Genomic DNA, 25,023 nt, shown 5'->3' on the forward strand with positions numbered 1-25,023 from the left:
TTGCTCTTTCATATTAAAGCAGAAAGGAACAAATATATTGAATTCCTCATTGTTATCCTCCTCACGTTGCTTCATTTTCTGCTTCAAATAGTCCTCTCTTTCTTTAGATTCACCTTGGATCTCAATTTTCCTCACGTTAGAGATGTGTTATCACCAGCAACAAACGCAAAGCTCCCGTTCTCAGATTGTGCTGCTGGTGACTCGGAGCAATTCTACATCAAGTGCAAAGTGTACCACTGCAGGGGAATACGAATAATACTATGCTGCTGCTTTAGTACAACTACATCTCTGCAGAGAAAAAAAAAAAAAAATGGCACAAGAAACAGTAAAAAAAAAAATCTACATCTCCTTTTCCTTCTGCCAGTGTTCCCAGAGCTTAATGGAATTTGAAGACACTGAACATAAATGATCAAATAAAAAGGGAAACGAAGTTTCTTCTTGGTCAGAATCAAGTATAGCATCAGTTTGGCATCTTCCGTGTCCTCTGTCAGGGAATTAGTACTTAACTTTTAACATCTCCGAAGTGTTGTCCATCAATTGCCTTATAAACCTGACACTCGCCAACCCCGTGGATGGTCTCTATCACCTCGGTGCAGGAAGTTTCCTAATTCTAATGACCACATTCAGCCTTTCTATTGCACAAATGGTAGGTTATTTCAGTTTTTTCCTCCCTGCCAGCGAGCGCAGTGGCAGCAATCCCTCAATCCATTCATTGGCAGCCGACATCATCTCCTGCCAAAAGGCCACCTCCTCTTGCGTGGAGTCCATCCAGTCCACTGAGATGCCATAGCTCAAACCTGTAAAGAACAAGAAAACTACAACGTTGGGAGCTACACAAAGAATTTCCACTCCATGCAAAAATACTCAATGGGATGTAACTATTGCAGGCAGCGTCTTAACATAAAAGGTGCTGACTTCTCCTCAGCAAGTTGCACCCTAAACACCTCCTGTTCTTCTGCCAATGACCTCCATTTTACATCAGAGTTCAGAATGAAGTCAAGGTAAAAGCCACAAAATGCAAGAACCCTAAACATAACCTGCCAAGGAAAATAATACAGGGCTCAAGCCCTTTCTGCATCTTTTGGAATGGTAAAGAAGGTCTAAAAAGCTTGGTTTTCCCCTTAAAAGATTTTCTTGTGGACAGAGTGGGGTATTTGTCAAAATTCTCTTGCCCTACACCTCATTTGTATAGGAATCAAACATGTGATAGCCGAAAAGTGTGTACATTAATTCCAAGTCAATTTTTCAACCAAATTTCCACGTGCCAACTACTTGTCAAGGAGATAAAGGTCTAAATTTGGATCACAGCTTATCTTGGGGTTGGTATTTTTACATCTTGCCTATGAGCTTAGTCTTGTTGCCATTTCCCACTGGATAGTTCACAACTCTCCTGGTCATGTGTCAGAGACTGAAAACGGAGAACACACAAGCAAATCCAACAAACACAGGTGTACCTGCAAGGCAGATCTTCCAGCCACTATGAGCCTTTTCCCGATACCCTCAATGAACACTTACTCTTCATTGCAACATTCTGAAATCTTCTGTTTGCCTTTCATCTCTCAGAGAGCCCTCTTCCTTAACAATAAATAGTTTAGAAAACCATTGATATGCCACTTACAAAAATACAAAGATGAACAGGCTATCTGTCAAAGCCTAGGTATGGGGTACACTGAAAGCTAGGATAGGATGTTTAGAGAGGGACAAACCTTGATGCTGGACAGCTGGACAATGGCAGATGGTCCCATCTGCTCTTTACAACTGTGGCTTAAAAATATTGGAGTTTTCCTAACTTCAAGGATCAAGTTAGGAACTTCCTCTAGGTGAACTTGCTTTGGTGGGTGGGTGGACTAGATCATCTCCAGAGGTTCCTTCTAACCCCAACCATTCTGTGATTCTGTAACCCCACTGAAGTAAAACACTTCCAGCTAAGCACAGGTCTAAGTCCTCTGCTGAACTGGAACCCCATGCCATCATCTCCCAGAGGCAGTGGTTGTCTCCCAGTGGAGCAAATGGCACCTCTGCTGAGGCCTTTCAGCACTACATCGCCCAAATAAAAACAAAACAAAAAACCAACAGTAACACCTTAGTCTACACCCAGACAACTCCATTCTTCCAATTTGTGATTTAATTCCAGCTGATGTACTCTCAGTACTGATTACCTATCAGACCAACTAGTGTAGCTCGCCCTGTTTTTCAAATATTAGTTATTCTGCTACTAAAGCATCGCAAGGGAGGAGGTGATGTGGAGGGAGTCACCAGGTGGTGCTGTCCCACATGGCATTCAAGTTCATCTCTGAGCACTCTTCCCTGGGAGAGGCATCAATATAATGTTGATTTGTAACCCAGCTTGTTTTCCTGTAACAGCAGGAAAACTCTCCGATGGACCCAAGGAGATTCTTGAGTTTTGACAGACCTCAGAGCTGATGTTGGCAGAAAATGCAGGAATAGAGGGTTGGTACCATGGTACCAGGGCCCCCTCCATCCAAGGCACAGTGCAAGTACCAAGACTCTCACCAGTTATTGAGACTCCTCATCCCTGGTTTCTCTTCAACAGGAAAATGCTCTGCAACTTACCATTGTATCTCGTGGCTCAGCAGTATGGTAGCAGTGTTCATTTAATGTAAAGGAAATCACTTACCCGTCCCAAGGCCCAGCCTGATTCCTCCAAGGAAATGGTTGGTAAGTTTTTCATGATCCCACACAGTCAGTTCAACACAAGCATCCTTTAGATCCTCTGTATGAAAGCCATCATATACAATAGTGTGATTGAAAACAGGGTTTGTGTCTCTTTTTATGACTCGGGTCTTTTGGTAACTCTTCTTACTGGTGTCTGGAAGAACATAGCTTTGAGAGGAGAGAAAATAAAGCATGTAGTATTGGATATCACCTGAGATTTGAATTGTTCCTACAAAGTTCCTTGGTCTATACAAGCCTCAGTTCTGAAGAAAGGAGGAATTAGATCTCAACATAAGAAATCTCTGTAGATTTAATGGGAAATGTTCATAATTCCTGAATGAAACTTTCTTTTTTCGGCCACGAAAATCCATTTTAAAGGCAAACATTTTCAGAAAGGAGGGTACTTGCTTAAGATTTCCTGCTTTTGGCAAATTTTTTTTGCAAACTGACATTTTACATTAAAAAAATTGACATTACTTTCACGTATTTCTATTTTCATCACTTAGATGCCTAACAGGGCATTTCAAAATAGTCAATTAGGTTTCTAGAGCAGCAAACGTTTCTGCAGGAGAACTCTGTAAGGATTTAAAATATAGAAAAAACATGGTGAGCACTTCAAAGCACTGAAAAAATCTTAAAATCCTCTTAAAAGATTTTAAATTTTCTGTAATATTTGCAGCACCTTCTCCCATATAACAGGCAGAATGGATGTTGCAGGCTGCAGAAAACATGCAGATACTAAATTCTGGAGAAGATCAAAGCAGGATCCAACTATCTGTATGTCGGTTCTGGCAAGTCCCTTACAAATCCCCAAACTTTGCAGGCAAGCCCGTATCAAGGCAAAATTCACAACTTCATGTGAACACACTGGGCTGTGGTGCAGGGCTCACATATTGCTCTCACTCACACGTTATTGAGGCAAATCACTGAGTGAGTCATAGACAGTGACTGAACAAGAGCAAGGATTTTCCTAATTTGGCCACAAGTGAATAACAACGGCAATTTTTCTCCTACAGAGCCCAATGCAAGATGAAGGCTTTATGGTACAGAGGCACAGCTAGGTGAGCTTGAGAAAAGAGAACAAAGCATACCGCTTTCTGGAGGCACAGACCCAGGATCAAAGCCAACACCATGCTCATGCACTTACCATTTCACAAAGGAGTCAACTCCAGAAGGACGCAACTGCAGTAGGTCCTTGACGTCTTTGACCCAAATGTGAACTTCGCCAGAGGGAGGATTCTTGGGACCTGCCATTTAGGAGAAGAGAAAAACTGTTGCGCCAATCCTTCCAATAGCTAGCAAAATGATAGGTTTCCTCTGCAGGGACCTGAGGGAGCAACTTGACTTCTCTGCATACTCAATCCCTCATGAGCTCTGCACCCCTCTGCCTGGAGGCCACAGCACTGCTACCAGCCCCGTCACAGTTGCAGCTGCAGAGGACCCCTGACACAATGTGCTGGTGCTCCTTTGAAATGCGAAAGGAGAGGGAACTGCTGGGCAAACCCAGCCTTGTGCCTGCCCCACAGTAAGAGGGGCTGTGTGTTGCTGCTACCACATCACAGCACCCCACAGTGCCCAGTGCTCATAACAGCTGCTGAGTTTGAGGTTGTGGAGCCCTTCGTCTCTCCCCAGTACTTTCCCAATAAATCCAGATGTGAAAGTCAGATGTAGGCTGCAGATAGTGCTCTCAGGCACTGCTGGTTTTGCCTTTGTGCTGATCTCTAAGATCTTGCTCTAATGAGATTACTCTTTAACCAGCCCTTAAACAGATGAGGCATTGCAAGTTGCATGTCCACATATGGGCAATACTTCTTAACGCATGAAACGCATTTTACCTAGGCTTCCTGGAGGGACATACTTAATAGACAAATTCATCACTCCTCGATGATCCACACCATTAACAGCAGAAAGGCTCTGAAACAGAAAGAGTTATGACTGACTAAACGAGGGATCATGTAAACATAGCAAGGCAAACAGCTTTTGAGTTCAATGGAGGGGCACAAATGGACAAACTAATTTTGCATGGCTGGGGCAGCCTGTTCTCAGGGCAGCTTTCTTCTTTGTGGCTTTGTTCTCAAATTCAGTTCCTCAGAACCAAAAGCCTGAAGATTCAGAGCAAGGCTGCCCTTCCAGACACGTCCAGTTGGACATAATTAAGCATCTTAATTCTGAAAGACATATGTCCTTTATTTTCTTAAAAGGGATCTCATATCAGACCTCTGAATCCAGAAGCATGCAGGAAGCTGCACAGGCTTTACAAAAGTGGCACCTGAATATTTACCTCTCAAGGCATGTTCAACTGCATCACCTAGTACTCTACTGTCTATTTTTAAGGGATGGTCTTTATGTGAGTAGAGAGAGAGACAATGTCATGTCAGAGTTTCTGCTGATTAGTGTCAGATCACATTTATGAAAGTGTTCCTACAGATCAGTCACCAAACAAGACCCGAGAAGGCCTGTGTTCAGAGCACTGAATACTGCACTAACATGTCCAGGGTTTGTGGGTGCTCTACTGTACTTCCCTATGCACAGTTCAGGTTGTTCTGCTCCACCACACCACCCAAAGACCTCAGAGGAGTCAGGAAGGACTTCCAACCTCCTTAAAGGCTTCATGGTTGGGCTAGGAAGCGGGATTGAAGCTGAGGTGCACTTACTCGGGGCTTTAGCGGGTACCAGTTGAGTTTCCTGTTGCTCCAGTCCCAGCTGGCCAAGTCTACTTCAATCTCTCCCAAGAAACTATTACGTCCCAGTGGATCATTGTGCCAAACAGAGAGATTTAATTTTTGGATCAGCAATACCATCTTCTCTATTTTATACTAGAGGAAGAAAGAGAAGTCAGGTTGTTCAAATTTTTCTTCTGTTTCTTTCACAACCGGAAATAAACTACTCAAAAGCTTGCATGAGCTCCGACTGAGACACTCAAACCCACTCCACACATGCAGTAATGGACTGGCCTCGCTCTGAACATCTCTTTTTTTGTCCTGCAGCAACGCTACTACCCTGACCAAGCTTTTCTGCTGAGCACAGGAAACCTAGCACTCCGTTCGTCACAGGGCAAAACCAATATTCTTTCGAGAATTATTAACACAGGCCCAGGCATTGTTAAATATTCCTCTAGGTTTTGATGAGTAAGATCACATAACGAAGACTTTTCTTACTAGTCCCATGCCTCGTGACTGTGCGCCAGGGAAGGGAAGAAGAACAGCCATTGCTCTGGCTGAAGGCAGCACAGGCTGCAGGTCCCTATCTCATCCAAAGATCACTGTGTAGCTTTGGCAGATAAACCTTGACTGCCACACAGATGGATGCAGAGAAACCTTTAACATCTCTGCCCTCACAAACCCAAGGGAAGAGCAGTGCAGCATTGGCAGAAGGTAGGAGAAGAAGTCGGGTCAAGAAGGCAGGATCTTTCCAGACCTGACCTGGTACGGGTCCCTGCTACAACCCAGGTTTTCAGAGCACGTGTTTGTTCTTACCCGTAACACCTCGTTGTAAATGGGATTCACTGTCCTCTTCTTCACTGAAGTTTTCCTCTTACCCATTCTAGCTTTGTCTGGGAGCAGGTAAGTTTTAACATACCTAGAAAAGAAAACAAACTCCAGTTGGATATTGCTACGCATCACCAAGCTCTAATAAGCAGGCAACATTTGTGAACAGTGACATGGAAACAAAAGACCTGGAGTTGATTCGTTGAGGGCAAAACTAATTAATAGACCTGCTAGGATATTACCTTGGCTTGCATGTGAAGATATAAATCTCACTGGAGATGGGGCGAATGCCACCAACATTCAGAACAGGCAGCTGTCTAGGCAATATGGGAAGCCAGCAAGGCCATGTATCCATTTTGTGAAACACCCATAACTATAGCATTTCAAAATCTGGGTGAAATTAGAGAGGAGGAAAGAGGTGGAATGTCTTTAAGTCTCTCTCTCTCAGGGTTCAAATCCAAGCTCCTTTTCGTCATCTTTCAAACTAGAGATCGGTAATCTCTGTACAACTACCATTGTGCCCCTAACACCACTTCTTTATGGACTTTCTTTCCATATAGACATGCGTCTGCATCACCAGAGTTATTACCAAAGTGTATTCACCATGGAGAGATCAAGGTTCAGATGGATACAGAGAGAAGACATTCCAGTGATAACAGGAACTGTCTTTGTAGTGATCAAAGCTTTCTCAATCAGTTCAAATTGAAGTCTGGCAACAGACTTATTTATTGACGCCAATGGCTCCAGAACCATCAGCTAGGAAAGTCGCAGCAGTAAGCATGCACCAGAACTCTGAAGGAAGAAACCATGACATTCAAAAAGAGAAAAAATAAGAAAAAAAAAAATCCTCCAGAACACAACATTCAGCAATGCAGAAGTCACAAGGCACCAAAGCATCACTCACGGGTCAGATCTGCCTTTCTTCTCATCCACAACAGCCAAGTCCTTGCACTGGGACACATGAACCTGGAACTCCCGGTTCTTCTCATCATAGTCTAGAGCAAACTCCACGGTACCTTGGGCATCCACACTCCCAAAATCACCGCTGTAGACACTGAGCACACTGCCACTCACCTGCCAGGTGGAAGAGCAAGGTCAGTGCCACTGAAATAGGCACTCTCTTAACTTGGTTTCTGGATAAAGACAATAGTCTGAAAAGCCCATTCCCAGAGAAATAATCTGCAGTTTCTGTCCTTGTGTAGCATTTTGTCCTTGACACAGAAATGGTCCAAATCTGCAGCTGTGCTTAAACAAGCAAAGGTTGGGAAACCTGAATAAGGGTCTCACAGGGATGTGCTATCCTAGACCAGGACTTAGAAGCACTATTCTCCTAAATGCTCAAGAAATGCAGAAGATTTTTCACCCCTAAATCCCAAAACTTTGGGAAATGGAATTAAATATTTCTAGGGGGACCACACAAGTCTCTTCCCTTTCCCTATGCTTACGGTACAATCAGCTGCTATCCTGACCCAGTCTCATCACTAAGAAAGAAATATATTGAGAGAATTTGAATTACCTGTATATGAACTTATTATTTCAGGTAGATATAGTCACAATTGTCAATCAATTTCTAAAACAGGCAAGGAAGAACCGTATCCGACTAGAAACGTAGGAAAAACTATTACTATCTTGTTCCTTGCTCACAATGTGCATGGAGCTGTACAAAACAGAAATAAGTATAACCTCTGTCCTGAAGAGCCACTGTCCCACCAGAGGCAGCCTGAGTGCATCTACTTGCCTCAAGGCACAGGAAAATGAGGTTTCTACAGGTATAAATCAGGAGCTAGGCACCCAAGAGTCACTCCCTTTCCCAGAACAAACTGCATTTGCCCATATGCCTTGGGCTTCTTTTTCCAAGGCTTTGTCTTTCACTGGCAGAAAGTGATGAAGCAGAAACAAAACACAGCTCCAGAGAGATGAGAGAATTTTCTATTGCACCAATCACTCATAATTCCTGATTGGATAACATAAAAGCTAACGATGTTTACAAAGCAAATAATTAACCCTCTTGGCACTTTTCTGTGGTACAGTCACAAACATTTATCAAAAAACTTTTATAGGAATTAACTCAATTCTTCTCTGTCTCCCTCTATTTCCTTCAGTTCTGAATTCCTTCTATGATGGCCTAGAAGAACCTGCTAAACATCTCCTCTCAGTCCCTGGAGCTGCATTTACCATCCTGTCAGGATACTCACCCCAGCAGAGAATCCTGAACAAGATTTTCAAGAACACCTACGTGATCTGGACACAAAAGGCTCATTTATAGCTCCCAGACTCTCCTGACTAGGAGAAGGACTCATGTGCCCCAAAGTTCAAGGGTTTTTTTAACATATTTATCTACATTCCTGACCTCTCCCTACCAGCTTTGCTTCACATATGTTCTTTAAATCTCACATATACACCTCGGAGATACCTGTAACAGTAATACAGCAAATTCAAGCACTTTTAAGCAGCCCCCGACAAAACACTGTCTCTAAGGAATCTTTTAAAAATGCTCAACTAAACACACTCAGCTCTTTTCAGCTTTCCTTAGAAGCTGAAGCTCTGAATCATGCTTTTTCTATCCAACTCTGAGTTCCCTTGAATTTGCTGATAAAGTGAAGGATGAACTTGCAGAGGGCATCCGTCTGCAGTCCCAGCTCTTTTGGAGCTGGACCACAAACATGTCACTTAATAGCGGTGTGCTTCATTTCCTCACCTAGAAAAAGGCCCCCTCCTCTCTCCTGCACGCTGTGAGGCTTCAGAGCATCCGCACTTCGGACTGGGGGCTATCGCTCACTGTGAATTTGTCTAACAATGACTCAGTGGGTCTCTAATTTGAGATGGTACCTGGAAACACTCCTTTAATGCAGGTAAGTAATTAACCATCACCGTTCTTTTAATAATGTACCATGCAGAAACCAACAGGATACTCCGGAGGCCACATCATCAGTATCAGCCTAAATGCAGCATCACCGCATCCAACTGAGACACCCTATCTAGCGAGATGTACGCGTTAAATACCTACCGAGGAGACAGATGCCATGTCGGACGAGTGGCTGCCAATGCTAGGCGTCTTTTTGTGCTTGTTAAACTGGAAGCTGATTTCCGAAGCCGTGTCTGATTCAGTCTGCTCAGAAAATAACAAGCATCTTTAAACTCTGCCGTATGACCACTTTGCAACACTACAGAGAAAAACCAATAGCTCAGCAGAGTCCCATTAAGCAGCGATCAGGTTAAGAGAGTGGAGAAGAGCGCAGGGAGTCTCCCCAGAGGCATTCCCTCCGACCGGCAGCGAACGTCATCATTAACTGCCTCCAAACAGAGCTGCATGCAATCGCCTGAGCTCTTGGAAAAGGCACAGAACAGCCTGGTTTGAGACAGAAGGAAACACTAAAACTCCTCCAGGACAGAAGGGTTGGTCTGGGTTATTGGGGGCTTTTCTCTTAAGGCTTTTCTCATTTATTTATGACATAACCAAGGCATGCTCTAAAGCAAGTACTGTTGGTGTCCAGGAGAAACATTCTCATGAAACCGACTGCCATTCAGGGAATGCTGTGAACATTATTCCAGCCATTTCTGGCATCTAGCCTACCTCAGACAACAGGAGAGGAGAGGATCTGCTCAGCTCTTTGACTCTTTCAGGTTCAAGAAACTGATGGGGTATCAAATGAGGTTTATTGTATGCTGTAGGTACAAACAAAAAAAGGCACTAAGATATCTTGTCAGAGTCAGGAAAATATAAGAAAGTCACATTTTTGTTTAAGGGCACAAGGAAGGAGGAAAAGCTTGGGGAAGGCACCTGAGTACCACCTACTTGCCCGTCTCTGTTGTCTGCCACTGAAGCTGACCCTCCCCAAGACAAAACCTGCTAGCTAACATGTTACGGCTATTTTCCACGTCTTTTTGCTCAATGTGCGGGAGTGTGCAAACTCCCTCTAGTGGGTAATTAATTGACTTATCAGCCTAAGGACGTGCATCTTGTTTGCACCACTTTCTTTGTGCAGATTTAATTTAGAGTAAAACCATACAGATCTGTCTCCTTATCAAACAAACCAAACGTGCTCACATTTTCATCTCGTAGCACATTACCCCGTACAAGAGAGCTGTAAAATATTTATACCTACAATTTCACCATTGCATACACCTCTCAAATACTCTGCTAGACAAAGAGGTGGACAATAGCCAGATATCTAAAAGAAGAAAGTCAGAAAGCTTAATATCAACTTAGAAAGATTGTTACTGGACTGCTTAAATGTCTAAATAAAACCTATTTGTTCTATCTTTATCCTTCCTCAATAACTCCCTTAAAGATGACTATCTCCATCCCAGAAGAACTTGTTTTTAGAAGATGTATGTGCATAAACATGCATGCATATATACACACTTGTTTAGCATGTTAGCCATGATGACATGTTCTTCAGTGCTCAAAATGCCTGAGAGCTTCCTTGGCATTTTCCTTTTATATGATTTGCCTTTTATATGATTTACCATTCATTTGAGATTTACTATTTTTATTTCCAAACATGAACAAAGCATTAAATCTAGCTCTCTCCACAGACTACTTGTTATACTGCAAACAAGTAAGTGTAACGCTGCAGAGGAGGGTTTCTGAGGATGAAGTTCGTGGCTCTAAATAAACTTTAATAAGGGGAGGCTAAAATCTTGGTTGTCCGTGTGAAGACCACGTCACTGAACACCAATGCATGTGGGACTTGAAGCTTCGAGCCACCGTGCCGTGTGACATGTCACTGCACCATACGACAGGACTTGCACTTGGCATGAGGCTACCAGACAGGGTGGGCACAGCCACAGGGCGATGGGGCGCATCCCACCTGCACGCTGCCTCCGACACGGTCCCAGAGGGGACTCTCTCCTCCCTCCCATAACTAGAGGTCAGGCTTACTTAAACGGGCTCCAGCATTTTCTCTAAGTGGCTTTACCCTTCCTCGGGCATTGCCTTCCCAGCCTTCTCACCTCAGTCCTGGCAGCCTTTGCCTTACCACTTTGCTTTTAGGTAAGCTCTTAGCTGTCCTCTTGGGCTTGCCAGTTTTCATCTTTTGGGGACTGTTACTGGCTTTCTTGGCCACAGAGGCTGCTGCTGCCTTCCTTCAGGCCGCCGTCCTTGGCTGCAGCTTTCCTGGGCTTCTTGGTGGCACAGATGAGTTTTGTGGCTATGGGCTTCTTCAAGTTTGCTGCTGCTTTCTTGGTTGCCTTCTCCTTAGCTTCTGTTGGTTTCTCAGGGAGAAACTATCACCATATCACTATGTCCCAGCTGGTAGTTAGGGAGATCAGTCCAGCAAATGGGGTCTGCTCTGGGTGAGGTGAGAGGCCCAGGCCGGGCACTGCAAGCCCAGTGAGCGTGTGACGGGAGTCTGCGGCACAACTGGCACACTGGGCACGAGGTCTGGCACCTCTGATTAATCCACTGTGCAGGCTGCCATGCAGCTCCTGCAGTACTTGATGGGGGACGAGGAGAGAAGGGTACAAGCTTCTTGCCAACCCTTTGAAGCCCCTGCGTTTTTTGCTGAAGACACCATCATACCATCAATCTAGTTGCCATTTCCTGGCTCTGAATTTAATTTGAGGCACTATAAGCTCTCTAATTTGATGATGAAACAGTATGTCATTTTCCTTGCCTGGTACATGCACAGAAGCACCAGGGATGCAGAACTCAGGCATAATATATTACCTTCAGGGAATGTAAACCAAAAAGGAGAAAGAAAGATGTTACTCACTCTCTGTGGTTGTGTAAATGTTCACCATGCTCTTTGCAAGATTAATGCTATTTGCTCGGGCCAATGCCTGAGCGGCGGGAGAATGATCCCCATCTTCCTCTGGAATACATGAAAAGCCAAATCAATACAGTAAATAAATAAATACAAATGGGCAGCGTGTCAAGAAGCACGCATGTGTGTGTGTCTCTCCTGGCTTGTGCACTCTGCTTAGAGCACACTGCCCAGTTACATTACACAGGGCTGCTTTCAAATCATCAGTGTGCTTTAATGTCTCTCCTTGAGAAAAACTCTTCACACTATGATGGGAAATATAAACACTGGATTAACCCAGTCCCTAAAACAGACCAGCACGTACAAAGAGCTTCCAGTGAAACACAGCCATCTGCTAATATCATCCTGAAATGAATGTAATAATAAGGCAAAACAACTGAGAAATAAGAATGATCTGGTATATAAAGGAAATGTTTGCGTTTTCCTGAAGTACAACTCAGGATTTTCATATAAATGTTCTATGAGGGAGAAAATAAGCCAAGAAGTAACACAGTTAAAATATAAAAAATCAGATGACTCTATGGAAAATCCTCTCAAACACATCTTACCCAAGTACATGAGGACAGGAAATTTGGAAAAAGGAGGTAAGAAGCTCTCTCTTCCCAGGTCTTTGCTTGGCAGAGAGCAGAGCTGTGGGCAATGAGAGCCCACACGTAGAATGAACTGCAATTAACAATAACTTTTGCTCATAGTAACAGTCACTACAAGAGTCCATCAAACCCAGAGGAAGAGACCGATAAAGTGGTGATACTATTGACACCACCATCGTATCAGAACCCAGAAAGATCAGACTCCTTGTTCAGTTCACTTTGGTGACAGTTTAATATCCAAATAATTCACTTGTGCATTCCCAAAAGACCCAAAATGTCATTTAAGCACTGACAGCCAGCGGCTATATCAAGGTAGCCTAACAGAAAATGTATTTATTAAACACTTTGCTTCACATTTTATTTCTTCTATTTGTGTCAGACTTATCTCTACCACCACAAAGAATTCCTCCAGCCCCACATTTGAAGAAAGTACAGTCTTCCCAGCAAGTGAATTAAAGTAAGCTCCTGTGACCTGTTGTAGGTAGCACTAAAGAAATGGAGGGCTATCCCAAGCTGAGGGGCTTGCGGGAAAGACACAAGGGCTGGTGGTGGGGAGCAGGGTGAGGAAACATGGCACTGCCTCCTTTTACAGTCGCATTGTGCTACACAAGATTTGTTTCCAGAGCCGTTTGCTAAACACATTCCACACATGCTAACTCTGCACAAATTGCAATACAGGATAAATGGACAAATGAAGAACATGTGCAAAATGCAGAAGGGTTAGGGAAGAACACAGGCTTAGGGATGATTCTGTATTGGGATTTCACAGGGTGCAGTTACAGCCCTCAGTACCTGAGTAAACAGCTGAGTCCGTTCCCTGAACGGCTTCTCTCTCTCTGGCTGGTTCACCGGGTGTCGGCTTGTCTGAAGACTCATAAGTTTTTTCGTCAGCTAGCTCTCCATTTATTTCCATGTTGTCAGGAGTGTCCAAATCAGATCTTTCCTCTTTCTCATCATCATTTTCACCATCTGTAAGCACAGGCTCGATCAGTATCTGCACCCTGCTCGCCAGGGAATTCACTGTGTGCTTGCGCTCTTCTGCCACGATAAACTCGTCTGTAGGCGTCTCTGGCTCAAACGTGCTGCCAGACGCTTCTTTGGTAGGCGACTCGATTTTGACGGAAGGCGCTCGCACAGGCAATCTGGATTTCTTGGAGCAGCACTGTGCGGTCTTCTCTTCCTCTGGCACTGGCGGCTTCCCATTGCTTTCACTCAGCGAGTTATTTCTTGTAACCAGGCTGCCTTTGCTCTTGGCATATGTGGATCTAGGAATGGTGGAAACCAAGCCCTTCCTTGCAGGGGCTACATAGCTTGGTTCTTCCTCGCTGGAAGACAAGGTTATTGTCCTTTTGTAGGGGGTTCTTGTTTTGGTGAAGATGCCAGGTTTTTCTTCGCTGTTCCGGCCTTGCCCAGACTGCACAGAGAGTGAGCGGCACAGTTTGAACTGCCTACCATCTGCCTCCACCCAGCTCGGGTCCTCCGGCACACTTCCCACTGTTACAGAGTCTGCTCCCTTCTCCCAGAAGTTCTTCAAGTTCTTGAAGTGTTCACGATCAACGCCAATATCCTCCTCTTTGTTACTCATTGATGAGATCGTATAGTTCACACCTTGCTTCACAGCCTGGCTGCTTTCCCCCTCTGTGGTCAGTGGTTTGGGGCTTGCCAGGAGCTCTCTCTTTGCAAGGCTGTTCTCTGCCGGTCCCACACAATTCACAAATTGCTCTGATCTGGGGAAAGTTCTGCTTGGTTTCCTCCTAACTGGTATCTTGCTGGGAGCATAAGTTTCTTCGGGTGGAGTTTTTGGCCCCACTGTGGTACCAGTGGCCCCATCAGCAGCTTCTCCTCCAGCCACACTGCTGGGCTGAGGCACAGCATCCTCTGAAAGCTTGGTGGGCAATGGAGATACTCCATGACCTACAACAACAACAAATGCTCAAAGCCTGTCCCATCACATCGTATTTCCCTGGAAGGTCTGGGTTGCAGCTTCTCAAAGGGAAGCTGGGGGTAGTTTCCAGAAACCATCAATATGTTCCTAATTCTTCCTCATTTTGAGATGCTAGCAAGCCCTCTTCCAACTGAAGGAAGCCCTGAAAACCCCAGACCTTCTCTTGGCAACAGGACATGAAAAAAATCCACTGAACTCTAAATTGTTGCTGTGAGTTGGGGATTTGTTTGCAACTTTGGTTTCAGTTTGACAGCTTTCCTACTGGCTATTTGCTATGTACCAAAACCACACTATATATTCAAGGCAGGAAAGAGAAGGTAACTGGGACCTGTGGATTAAGGAGCCGTGAGCCAAGCACTCTGTTTAAAACGTACTGAGAGCCAGGAGAAGTTTTAGTAATTGGATTTTTTTTTCTTGGTCCCTGCTGCCTTGGGCATAATTCATACAAATGTTGTCAGCCCATTCTTACCTGCCAAGGTAAGAAATACTCTTTGTTATTCATTTGTACACACACAAAAAAGCACCTTGTCTCTTGGTGTTTGATGTTGAATAACAAAACCACCAATGGCTCACTGAACAAAAACCTTACCTTTTCTAGGCAAATGCAAGCTGTTTGTTGCAGCCACAAATGGACTTGTTCCAGTATCACTCTCTGAGGAAGAAACATCATGTATACTGGGTCTCTGAATGGAAAACAAACCCTATCAGTATACATAAACTGGTAAGACTGGAAAAATGTTTTTTTATTCGAGCACACAGACACCAGGGCAGGCAGTCTGTGGAGGCCCTGTAAGTAGGTACAGACTGTGTGAAGGTCCAAGGAACAACGAAAGCAAGTGCAGGGGCTGTGCCTACACTACCTTGTGTGATGCAGACAGCAGGACATGAAGTCTTGGCTTTGGTTTTGGCAAGATTTTATGCTCCTCTGCGGTATCAAGAGCAGGTGTGCTGGATCTGTGGGAGAGGAGAAATGTCTGAGCAAGGAGATCAGTGGTACTGATGTGCCTGGTAGGGTGATCAGGCAGTCTTCAACATCATCTCAGTTCTGCTCAGCTACTTTGCCACTTTGATCTACTGACCCAGCCCAATACGAGGCTGCCTGGAGCTCTTGCCTTCATTTATTTCCTCCATTACTGCTTGGAAGGACTGGGGAACATGTTAAATGACCTGAACTTGGGAGTAAGGAGGTGTCCCCCACTGCAGCCAGCACAGAACTTGCTCAATAAAAACAATGGTGTCAACTTCTACGTTTATTCAGGCTTTCTCCTTCTGGGAGAAAACCATAGGGAAAAACACAGGAAGGAGCAGTGCCAGAAGAGCCCAGGAGCCATGCAGGAGGGAGACCCATTTCCATCCTATGGCCCAGGAAGGAACAGGCCACACCTCCGAGTTCAGGCCAAAGGCATAACCAGATTGATGGAGGATTTAGAAACTACAGGAATGATTACGAAAACAATAGTTAAGGCAAAACTATAGTACAGAATATAAATCTTCACGCTTGGAATATAAATTAATTACTAACTGTCTGGTAAATAAATGGAAGAAACACATGTTTACTTGACTGTTTCTACCATCTTTGGGAGCGTCCAGTGGCGGCTGCTCTTCAGATGAAGAACAGCAGTCAAGCTGGTGAGATTTCATATGGGAATGCTTTGTGCTTAGGGTTCAATGAGAAAAACAAAGCAAGCTTTTCAGGATTTAATCAGCTCCCAGAAAAACCATTAGGACCACATTAGGACCATTGCTGTGCTGGCAAAGCAGGAGCATCTTGGGTTTGTTGACCCTGGATCCTTCATTAAGCAATGCCCAACGATCAGCTGCAAGAGGTTTGGGAGTGTTGTCAAGGCCCATTTAATATTAAACTGGAGCAATTGCCACCTGTGAAGAATGACTCCTCATTCTGCTGACAAAAAATGCAAATGATATGGGAGCAACAATAAATGAACATGTGAATATTTTAATGGCTTCTCCACAATCCACAAATATTGAGTGAGGTCACTGATTTGCTCATTGGAGTGTTTTTAGTGGGTGTTTCTGCTCGGTCAGCACAACGTGAAATCCTACCAAGCCTTGATGGAGAGTGCTGAGCACTGGACACAGAAGCTGGCACCAGCAGGAAATGAGCAGTTTCCTCAAACAGTTCACTTTGTTAGTGTTGCTCCATGGCAAAAATTAAACAAATAAAACCATAATTACTTTGAGAAACTAACCAGAATATCCTGACATTAGACACAGCTTCCATTTTACTGACCCCTTATCAAATCATGCAGGAAAAGACCTTTCTGGGATAAGCACATTAGCAGGTAGTTATTAGGGGAGGATTGATATTCTGACAATTCCTGGAAAAAGGATTTTAAAAATATCCTATATAACCCATTACTTATACAGTCTCGGAAACTCAGTTAAAGACCAGGATTTAATGGGTAGCATTCAATTTTCATTAGAAGTAAGAGCAGCAGCCAGAGCATTGCACGAGCAGCAGCCGTTACCTCTCCTCTCCCGTGCCAGCAGCGTGCTCAGGGAAGGCAGGACTCGGGGCAGCTTTGCTTTCCAGACCCATCTGGATGCGCTCATTGGCCTCATCTGTAATAACTGAGAAATGACATTTATTTAAACATGTAATGGTCGGTATGTTTTGTTTGGGGAAAGAAAAGGCCTGTTAAATGAGCCCCACCAGCACAAACCCTGGGGATTTAACAGGCGATTGCTGACGGGGGGCTCTGCCTGCTCTCCCCATGGATGGAGGAGGCCCCGGGGCAGCATCGCCCATGCTCCCCACGCAGCAAAGGCACCTCCAGACCCCACGGGTCTGAAAGGCCAAAGCGAGCTGCCTAACGCCTGACTCAAGCCAAAAGTTGTAGCATCACTGGAAGCCTTTGCAGGACACTGCTGCGGCTGTCAATAAATTTAATCCGTACCAGGATTTAAATTCAGCCATTTCCTGTTTTGACTCAAGTCATCCGATCTTGGCAAACAAAGGAGGAGGCCAATACAGTTAATGAGGAGATCCCTGTTATTTTTACTGGCACAAGGCTCAGCTATGTCTTCTAAGCTCTCAAAGACCCTAAAGAATAAACAATAGAAGACGGTAACCTTTACAGCAGCCTGCCGGGGTATAAAGTTGCATTAGACATTTTGCTGGCAAACAGGCTTTCTTGCTACTGCAAAAGCAAAAGGATTAAACTCTCAAACAGCAATGAAAAACTAAGCTTAGTCTGGTCAACAAGACCTGCACTTATTTATTCACATCCAGCTAGGTCTATTTTAAAGAGTAAATCTACCTGTTACAAAAACTGCCAAATCTCTTTAAGATATGTTTCATTACACAACACAATAGAATCAGAGGCTCAACAGATTCAGGTGTGGCATTAAGTAATACAGCCTCACTTGTTATCTGGTCAGAAAACCGCACTAAGCCCAAGAGCAGAGCAGTCCTACGGACAGGCTGTGATACCAATGTCACACTGGTGCTGCCCGTGTGGTGCCATCCAGCATCAGCACGGTCAGCCCGCAGGTAACAGGGATATCTGAAGATGAAGCTTCATTCCCCCTTGCCTGTGCATCCCCATGGAGAAAAATGCTGCAGTCCCAACTCTTCCTCCCTGCCCAGTGCCTGGTCCTGCGGTGCAGGGGACCACAGCAGGCGTTGCCGGGGCTGTCTGCGTTAGGACCACATGTCTGGCACACACGTGAGATGGAAGCTGGGTGGCCCCGTGGTTTCTGCAGCAGTGGGAAGTCAGGGAGTTGCTTGTGCTGGAAGACAGGAGTCTGGTTGTGTAAGAACAAGCCAGTTTTAGAGAGCATGTTTCTGAGAGAGGGACTGTGTTTTGCCCATGTAAACACTGATGTGCAAAAAGCATCACTGAACATCATTTCGGGAGAGACAAGCTGCGGCATGGCTGGTGGCACATGCAGGCCACATCACGTGCAGGCAAGGGAAGGCACGCTGAGGAGTGTTTATTTATACAGTGAGCCACGTCCTCCTCTTCTGCCCCAGATCCGAGGGAGGGAGATGCCAGCAGGTAGCTGCTCTGGAAGCAGAGGAACCAAACACAGAGCTCCTACGTTTTCCCTCTGCCTGTCATGGTTGAAAAGACCTTGACAACCAAAGACTGCATTCATTTCTCACCTCGCTTCCAAAGGCATTGTGTCATACTTGCTTTTCACTGACACTTCCCCCTCAGACAGAGTTCCCCACTCCTGGCTGGCAGAGGCAGCAGGAGCTGTTCGCTTCCTCCCATCCAAATCACTGCCCTTTAAAATGGCTGAGCCACTGACACAGCTATACCTGGCTTCTGTAACCACAAACAAATAGGTTATTAGTACGTTATAATCCATCAAGACAAGCAAAATGCCTTTGCTAACTTTAGGATGAGACAGAATAAGAAGCAAATTCCAACAGAAATTAGTAGTGGCCTGACCAGTTTAACTTGTCCATAGATATATTTATATACATATGTATACAGCCACTCCTGCTCTAACTCTTTAGCTGTTTTACTCATTTCCTATCACTCTAAAATGAAGACACTCAACACTTGGGGAAAGCACAGCTAACTGTGCCATCGGGGCTGACTTGCCTCGGCGGGTGGCTAAAATGCTCTCTCTCTTAGACGATTTTTAGCTCTCATCCATTGCAGACAAACTCAAGGAGAAGTTATCACCAAATTCATCCATCTGTCCTGCTCTGCAGGCTGTACTTTAAATATAGGGTATCCACCTATTTTACCGATTATCAATGTTTTCTATTATAATCAATACCAACTGTGAAGACCCTTAGGGATCGACACAACCTTCCCTTCTGAGGGTTAAAACCGTCCTCCAGAAAAGGTCACTGGGCATTTTCCTGTGCAGGCATAAATTTCCACTCCTCCTCAGCCCACTTACCATGCAAAGGGAATGCCAGCAATTATCCCAGCGGAGCTTTTCCATGCAGGAATTTTCTCATTTCACTCCCTAACACAGTCATCAAAGACTTAAATCACAATTAACAGCCCTGGAGTTACACTGATTTGGCTAAATGAACACGCACCCTTTCATCACCTTGAAAGCCAACAGGTGAATGACTCCGATCTTTCCAGAAGAAACAAAGGTGTCAAGATGGCAAGCAAAGGCCTTTATCTCATCTACAGCAGATTGACCGTGAGCTGCACGGCCAAACTGTTTGTAACAGGGCCTTATCCTTGGTCCCTGATGGGCCAAGCGCTGCTCTCACCAGTGCAATACTCTTGCTGACAACTCAGTGAGACAAGTGCTTGCCCTGGCATCTGAAGGGAGGTAATCTATACGGCAACCACTGCAGGAGCTGAGCGCGCAATAGGTAATCACAAGGTGAAAACATTCGCTGCAGAATCTTGATCCTCAACCAGTGCTGTAAAATGGCAGTGGGAAAAGCGAGAGCAGGGAATAAAGTCATATGTTATACCTGTGCTTTACCAAAACAAGTCTGAGAATAGAAAAAGAGAAAGAAAGGCAAGGAATAAAGTAGAAAAAGAAATAAAGAGGGCTAAATCTAAACATAATTACTATAGTAATTTAGGAACATTTGCTTCTTCCTTCCTAAATTAGTCAAGTAATGTACATGCAAAGACATAACTTGCATATTACTGCTATACTAAGGAGATTACTTTAGATGATAGCCTGAGACCACATCTCATACATGCACATCAGCAGTAAAAGTTAAATCTAAAACCAAGAGTACTTCAAACTTTCCTGAAATGGGCAGCAAGCTAAGAGTGCCGATGCCTCTGGCAAGGCAAAAGGCAGATGAATCCGATTCATTGCTGGCTGCTAGCTGGGCTGCAGACGACAGAGCATTTGTCTGACCTGGGCCCTAGCAGAGGGGCTGCTGAAGCATCTGTCTCTTCATGCAAAGGGGGTGCAAGCACAAATGCACATCCTCAAAAAGCAGAACATGCCCTGCAGAAATGGCCAGGCAATTCTGTCAAGCTAGAAAAGGATTTTATGTTTTAGCATTCTGGAGGGATGATAAAATAGTAAATTTAATGACATCATGAATCCTTAATACCAAAGATAAAAGCACCTTCATATGAAATATGATGGGTCAGTTCTGCATCAGAGGCTCCAATGAACCTATGCTAAGTTATGAAAGCTGTCACAGATAAGTAAAAAGGAAAAAGAAAACGAGGCTCTCAGCGAAGACCCTAGCCAGCATTTAGCTTTGAGAATGTGTCTAAGTGATGTGGAGTTGAGAGGGGTATACTCAACCCAGGCAATTAATGTTACAGAGATATCCTGGCTGACAAGGCCCACCAGACAAAGAAGTGATCTATATTGCTGCTACCCCACAGCAGTAATGGGCAGCTGGGCCCAGGAAAGAGGGCAGAACTGAACTGGTGGAGATGGTATTCGAGTTTTGGACAGGTGGAAGGTAAGTCTTTACCTAACAGTAGCCTTTACTGCAAAACAACACAGCCCAGTTACAGGGTCTTTATATAAGGGACCATGGTAGACTTTGCTCAGAGCTCTCTATCAGGGCCATGGCTTTCCTTGAGCAGCTGCAGCAGCCAGTAACTCGCTGGCCATGTCTGAGTATCTGTGATTACCCACCCCGACAAATAATCAAGGAGGTTGTGTGAGACTGGGCTGCAGTCCCACAGTCCTGCTGCAGAGTCGGATGGCCTGTCTTAATGTTGAGGACTGGATGTGAATCATCCCTAGTTTTGCTTTGCACAAATGTTCAGCACAAAGAGCCAGCTCCAGGCTGGTTACATTTGGACTCAAAGCACAGTCCTGCTCGTTTCACATGGGGCTGATCTCTTCTCTTCTCTGCTCCGAGCTGACAAACCTGATTTGATCTATTTTACATACCACCATGAGAGTTCATCTGCATGTCAAACAACACGCAATACATCTGCTTCGAATTAGCACATGGTCCCAAATATACCCTTGCTATGGCACAGCAGCCTGGGTGCCATTCAGACTTGCCCCCAAAGCCCTTTTTACTTTGAAAACCACATTGTGCCTTGGAATTATTCCCAGGTAAAAAGCCAGTCATGAACCCTCTCAAGTGGGCAAATATGTGCGAGAAAAAGAGAGGCACCCCTTCCCTTTCCAGAGATGCAACTGACCCCACCACTCCAGGGGCCCGCGAGAGCAGCTGGCTGGTTTTGTCAGACCAGGCTAGGAATTGGAGGGTGGGGGTGGGTATGTTTGACCCACACATATCAGTTTGATGCCAGAAATTGGCCTACATCATCCCTTTCCCTTTTTGCTTCTATGACAAGAAATGGTACCAGTGACCTCTGACAAACAGACATTTTGGAAGGAAGAAGCTGAAGGGAGGGAAAGGCATTTACTGCACGTAGCTCGTAAACAGCTTTTGCCTTGGTCCTCTACCACACTGTAATTTTTTCTTTGGGCCCCGATTTTGATAATCAGGTATTTTTTTCTAGTACTGAAAGCTTAGCTGAGAATCTCCTTATCACAACACAAAGGCTGGTCCCAACATGCGCCCAGTACAGGGAGACCTCCATACTGGAGACCCCCATACTTAACCTCTTTTTTCTACTCCATCAATTTGTTTTTTTTAAGACGCACGCTAACATACTTACTTTCTAGTTTGCCCTTTTTCCTTCTAATCGATGCCCGAAGTAGATCTGGCCCCTCTAAGTCTTCCTGAAACCGTTTTGCCTTCACTTCTGAAAACCATTCACCTGTCACAAACTTCTTCTTCTTTTCATCCTTTATGGAGCCTTGTAACCGCCTGAAAGTCAATGAGAACATTACACACCAAAAAGATCTCCAAGGTTTCGACTTCCCCTGAGCCACCTTTGTAACAATTGTCCATACAGTTCATCTGTATGGATCCAGAGATTATTCTCTGCAATCACAAGGGCCGAACCAGCATTGAAACAAAAGCTGATTTATTCTTTATGGAACAGCACATTGTAGACACAGGCTTTCACCTCTTCCAAATTTTACAAATCCAAATCAGAGTCAGCCGGCAGGGAGATTTGTCCATTTGCTTTGCAGCCTTGAGTGTTTGGTAAGGGGTGGAGCTGTTTGCAGGTCTCCATTTCATTTGTCTATTAATCTCTTTATGCGCAGCAAAGCCTTTTGATCAAATCTGATGCAAAGCATAGAAATAAATCATGTTATTTAGGGGAGCAACCTCTCCCTGCAGCGTTCTCCCTGGACACTGCTCCTCTCCCTGCTTCTCCTGCCGTGCCAATTTTGGCATTCAAACAGTTAGCTCTCCTTCCTGGCACAGCTTCTCCTGCTGGAACTCGCTCGGGCACACCCAGGGCTGGTTTTTGGCACCTAAACCCATCAGTGCTCTGTTGGCTAGCCTGTACTTTTAACCCTCCTCTGGTTATTTTGTTTTTACACCACGACTTGCTGAATGAGCTGCCTTTCAACTGGCACTGCCTTCCACAGCTCACCACAATGCAGGGTCCCTGCGAGACCCGAGAGGCCAGAGGAAACTCCCACTTCAGTCCAATTCTCAGAAAGAGGGGGGAAAACCCCAGCTAACCATGGAGCCTTGAATGGTCACACTGGGCTGCCTAAAGGCCAGGAGGGAGCAGGTATCGGATAATTGGGCTCAAGCCTTTGCAGGCAGTGCTGGGGGGCCCAGCAGGACTGCACAGCTCCCATCTAAATCAGGGCTGCATTCGCCCCCATGAAGGTCTCGAAGTGCTGGGCCAGAGGAGATGTAGGAACACACTTTAATCTTGTTGACACCCGACCAGTGTAATGGCATTGACTTCATTTTGCCCAGCAGGCAGGTTGTGTTGGAGCCAAACATGTCCACCCTTGCACGGTCTTACTGCATATAGCCATACCGACAGCAAGGGGCACTTGGCACTACTCTGGTTAGGATCTCACTTCGCTCCCAAATGAAAGCCTTCTGTGCAACAGCTTCCAAAGAGAAGCGAAACAAAACTGAAATAATCCAAACACTCTTTTCCCCAAACATGCACTGCAGAGCAGAAATTTTACCGCATTTCAGAAAAAGAAAAAAAGAAGAGAAAAAAAATAAACCCTTTTGGAAACCAGTCCAGAGGAGATGTAAGAGCACGCAGACACACACACCTCAAGTCCAAGGTGCCTGCATGCCACCACCAGTTCTGTTTCCCCAGCTCTCACCCCCGAGCACAGGCCAGGGCACGTAGGCTCCCCGGAGCCCGCTGCAAAGCTACCCACTCCCCTCTTCAAGCCTTGAGCATCCCTCCTACATGTGGCTTACTCTTTTCTGGCTCAACAGCAAGTCAAAGTCTCACATCTTTAACAGGGATAAACTGGCACAGTGCCATCCACACTCACTGAACTACTAATTTCTTGCTGTGGAGAGTTCGGTGCCAGCTTCCTGAGCCTGGTGCATACTGTCAACCCAGATGGTCTAAGGGCTGGCATTTAAAAAGTGACAGCAGCAACAAGCAATCCCGATCAACCAGACCTGAGCTCCAGGATGGTCAGTGGCAAGTGAGTTGAACTGAGAGCGATTCCTGGCTCTGAAACGGCTCCCCGCAAATCTTCGGCAGATCATGTAGCCTCTTGCTGCCCCTCTCTGCCTGCACGACGGATGCTGCATACACACCCACCTCAAAGAGCACAGGAGGGATACAAAGCAGAGACGGGGATGTAAAGCCCCATTTTAAAACAGTCTACGGGATTTCTGTGCTGTCGAGTAAGGAAAACAAGGTAGCAGCTACTCCCCTGCTTGGACCTCTGACACTGAGAAATCAGCATCTTCCTCCCCAGAGCAGGAAAGGGGTGATTTCGCTTGGCGTCTCTGAGGGCTGCTGATTAACTCAAAAGGAGAGTCCAGCCCTGCAATCCTGCAGAGAGAAGACAGCAGCGACAGCAGGATGGCTGAGAAAGCAGGAGGTGCAATGAAAAGATCCATCAGGATCTGAGCAAGAAGAGACAGTATTGCTGCAGCCTGTATCTCTCCCTGTTGCACACACACACACACACACACACACACACTCCTCGCTGTAAGAAGTAAAAAATTCCCCCAGGGGAAGCTCACGTCCTGCTGTTATTGCATGCTCTCTCACCTGATGCGATCTCCATCCTTCTTCTTCAGCTCTGCATCTCTCTGCAGAACCTTCATCAGCTTTTCATACTCCTCCTCGGTCAGGAAGCTCAAGTCCAACATCTTCCCTGCAATCTTCTTCAGTTCTTCAGACAGCTGAAGCAATGACACACAAGGAACTAATCCAGCCCAGCCTGCCGCAATGCCATGGGCAGCCCCTGTGCAGCCTGCCCTGGTGCGCTGAGCAAGACGCGGCTGGAGAAAAAGGAGTTCACAACAGCATGGCTTGGGTGGAAGTTGTGTTAGCACCTGGACTTGCACTTCCAGGCTCTTTGCTGGCACGTTTCTCTGCACTGCATGCCTTCCTCTGCCAGGAAAAGTCTCTCAGCAAAATTCTGCTCCTTTGCTTTTCTTCAGGCACAGTCACAGCAATTTGGAAGCCAACGTCAATCAAACAGGCAAGCACAGGAAGGAGCAAGCTTGCCGCCCGCCTTAGCTGCCTCAACAGGCACGAAAGCTCATCTCACCACCGGCAACCCCAGCACCTCTGGCATGC

The 25,023-nt window shown here is 45.4% G+C and overlaps 1 protein-coding gene across 1 annotated transcript; it reads right to left on the reverse strand.

The window, feature by feature from the left end:
- Positions 1 to 651: 651 nt before the first annotated feature.
- On the reverse strand, positions 652 to 24,590 carry LOC104156780 (synaptotagmin-like protein 2). The gene is made up of 16 exons (XM_009701714.1): positions 24,490 to 24,590; positions 22,039 to 22,190; positions 16,957 to 17,050; positions 15,328 to 15,421; positions 15,057 to 15,150; positions 13,315 to 14,436; positions 11,882 to 11,980; positions 9,739 to 9,830; positions 9,172 to 9,273; positions 7,069 to 7,238; positions 6,153 to 6,255; positions 5,331 to 5,492; positions 4,512 to 4,590; positions 3,824 to 3,923; positions 2,639 to 2,844; positions 652 to 797 (listed from the first exon to the last, which is right to left on the reverse strand). Exons 1-16 carry the CDS (start codon positions 24,588 to 24,590, stop codon positions 652 to 654), a joined length of 2,916 nt encoding a protein of 971 aa, XP_009700016.1.
- Positions 24,591 to 25,023: the final 433 nt, after the last annotated feature.

The sequence above is a fragment of the Cariama cristata genome, unplaced genomic scaffold (assembly GCF_000690535.1).
Source record: "Cariama cristata isolate BGI_N322 unplaced genomic scaffold, ASM69053v1 scaffold24216, whole genome shotgun sequence".
NCBI lineage: Eukaryota > Metazoa > Chordata > Aves > Cariamiformes > Cariamidae > Cariama > Cariama cristata.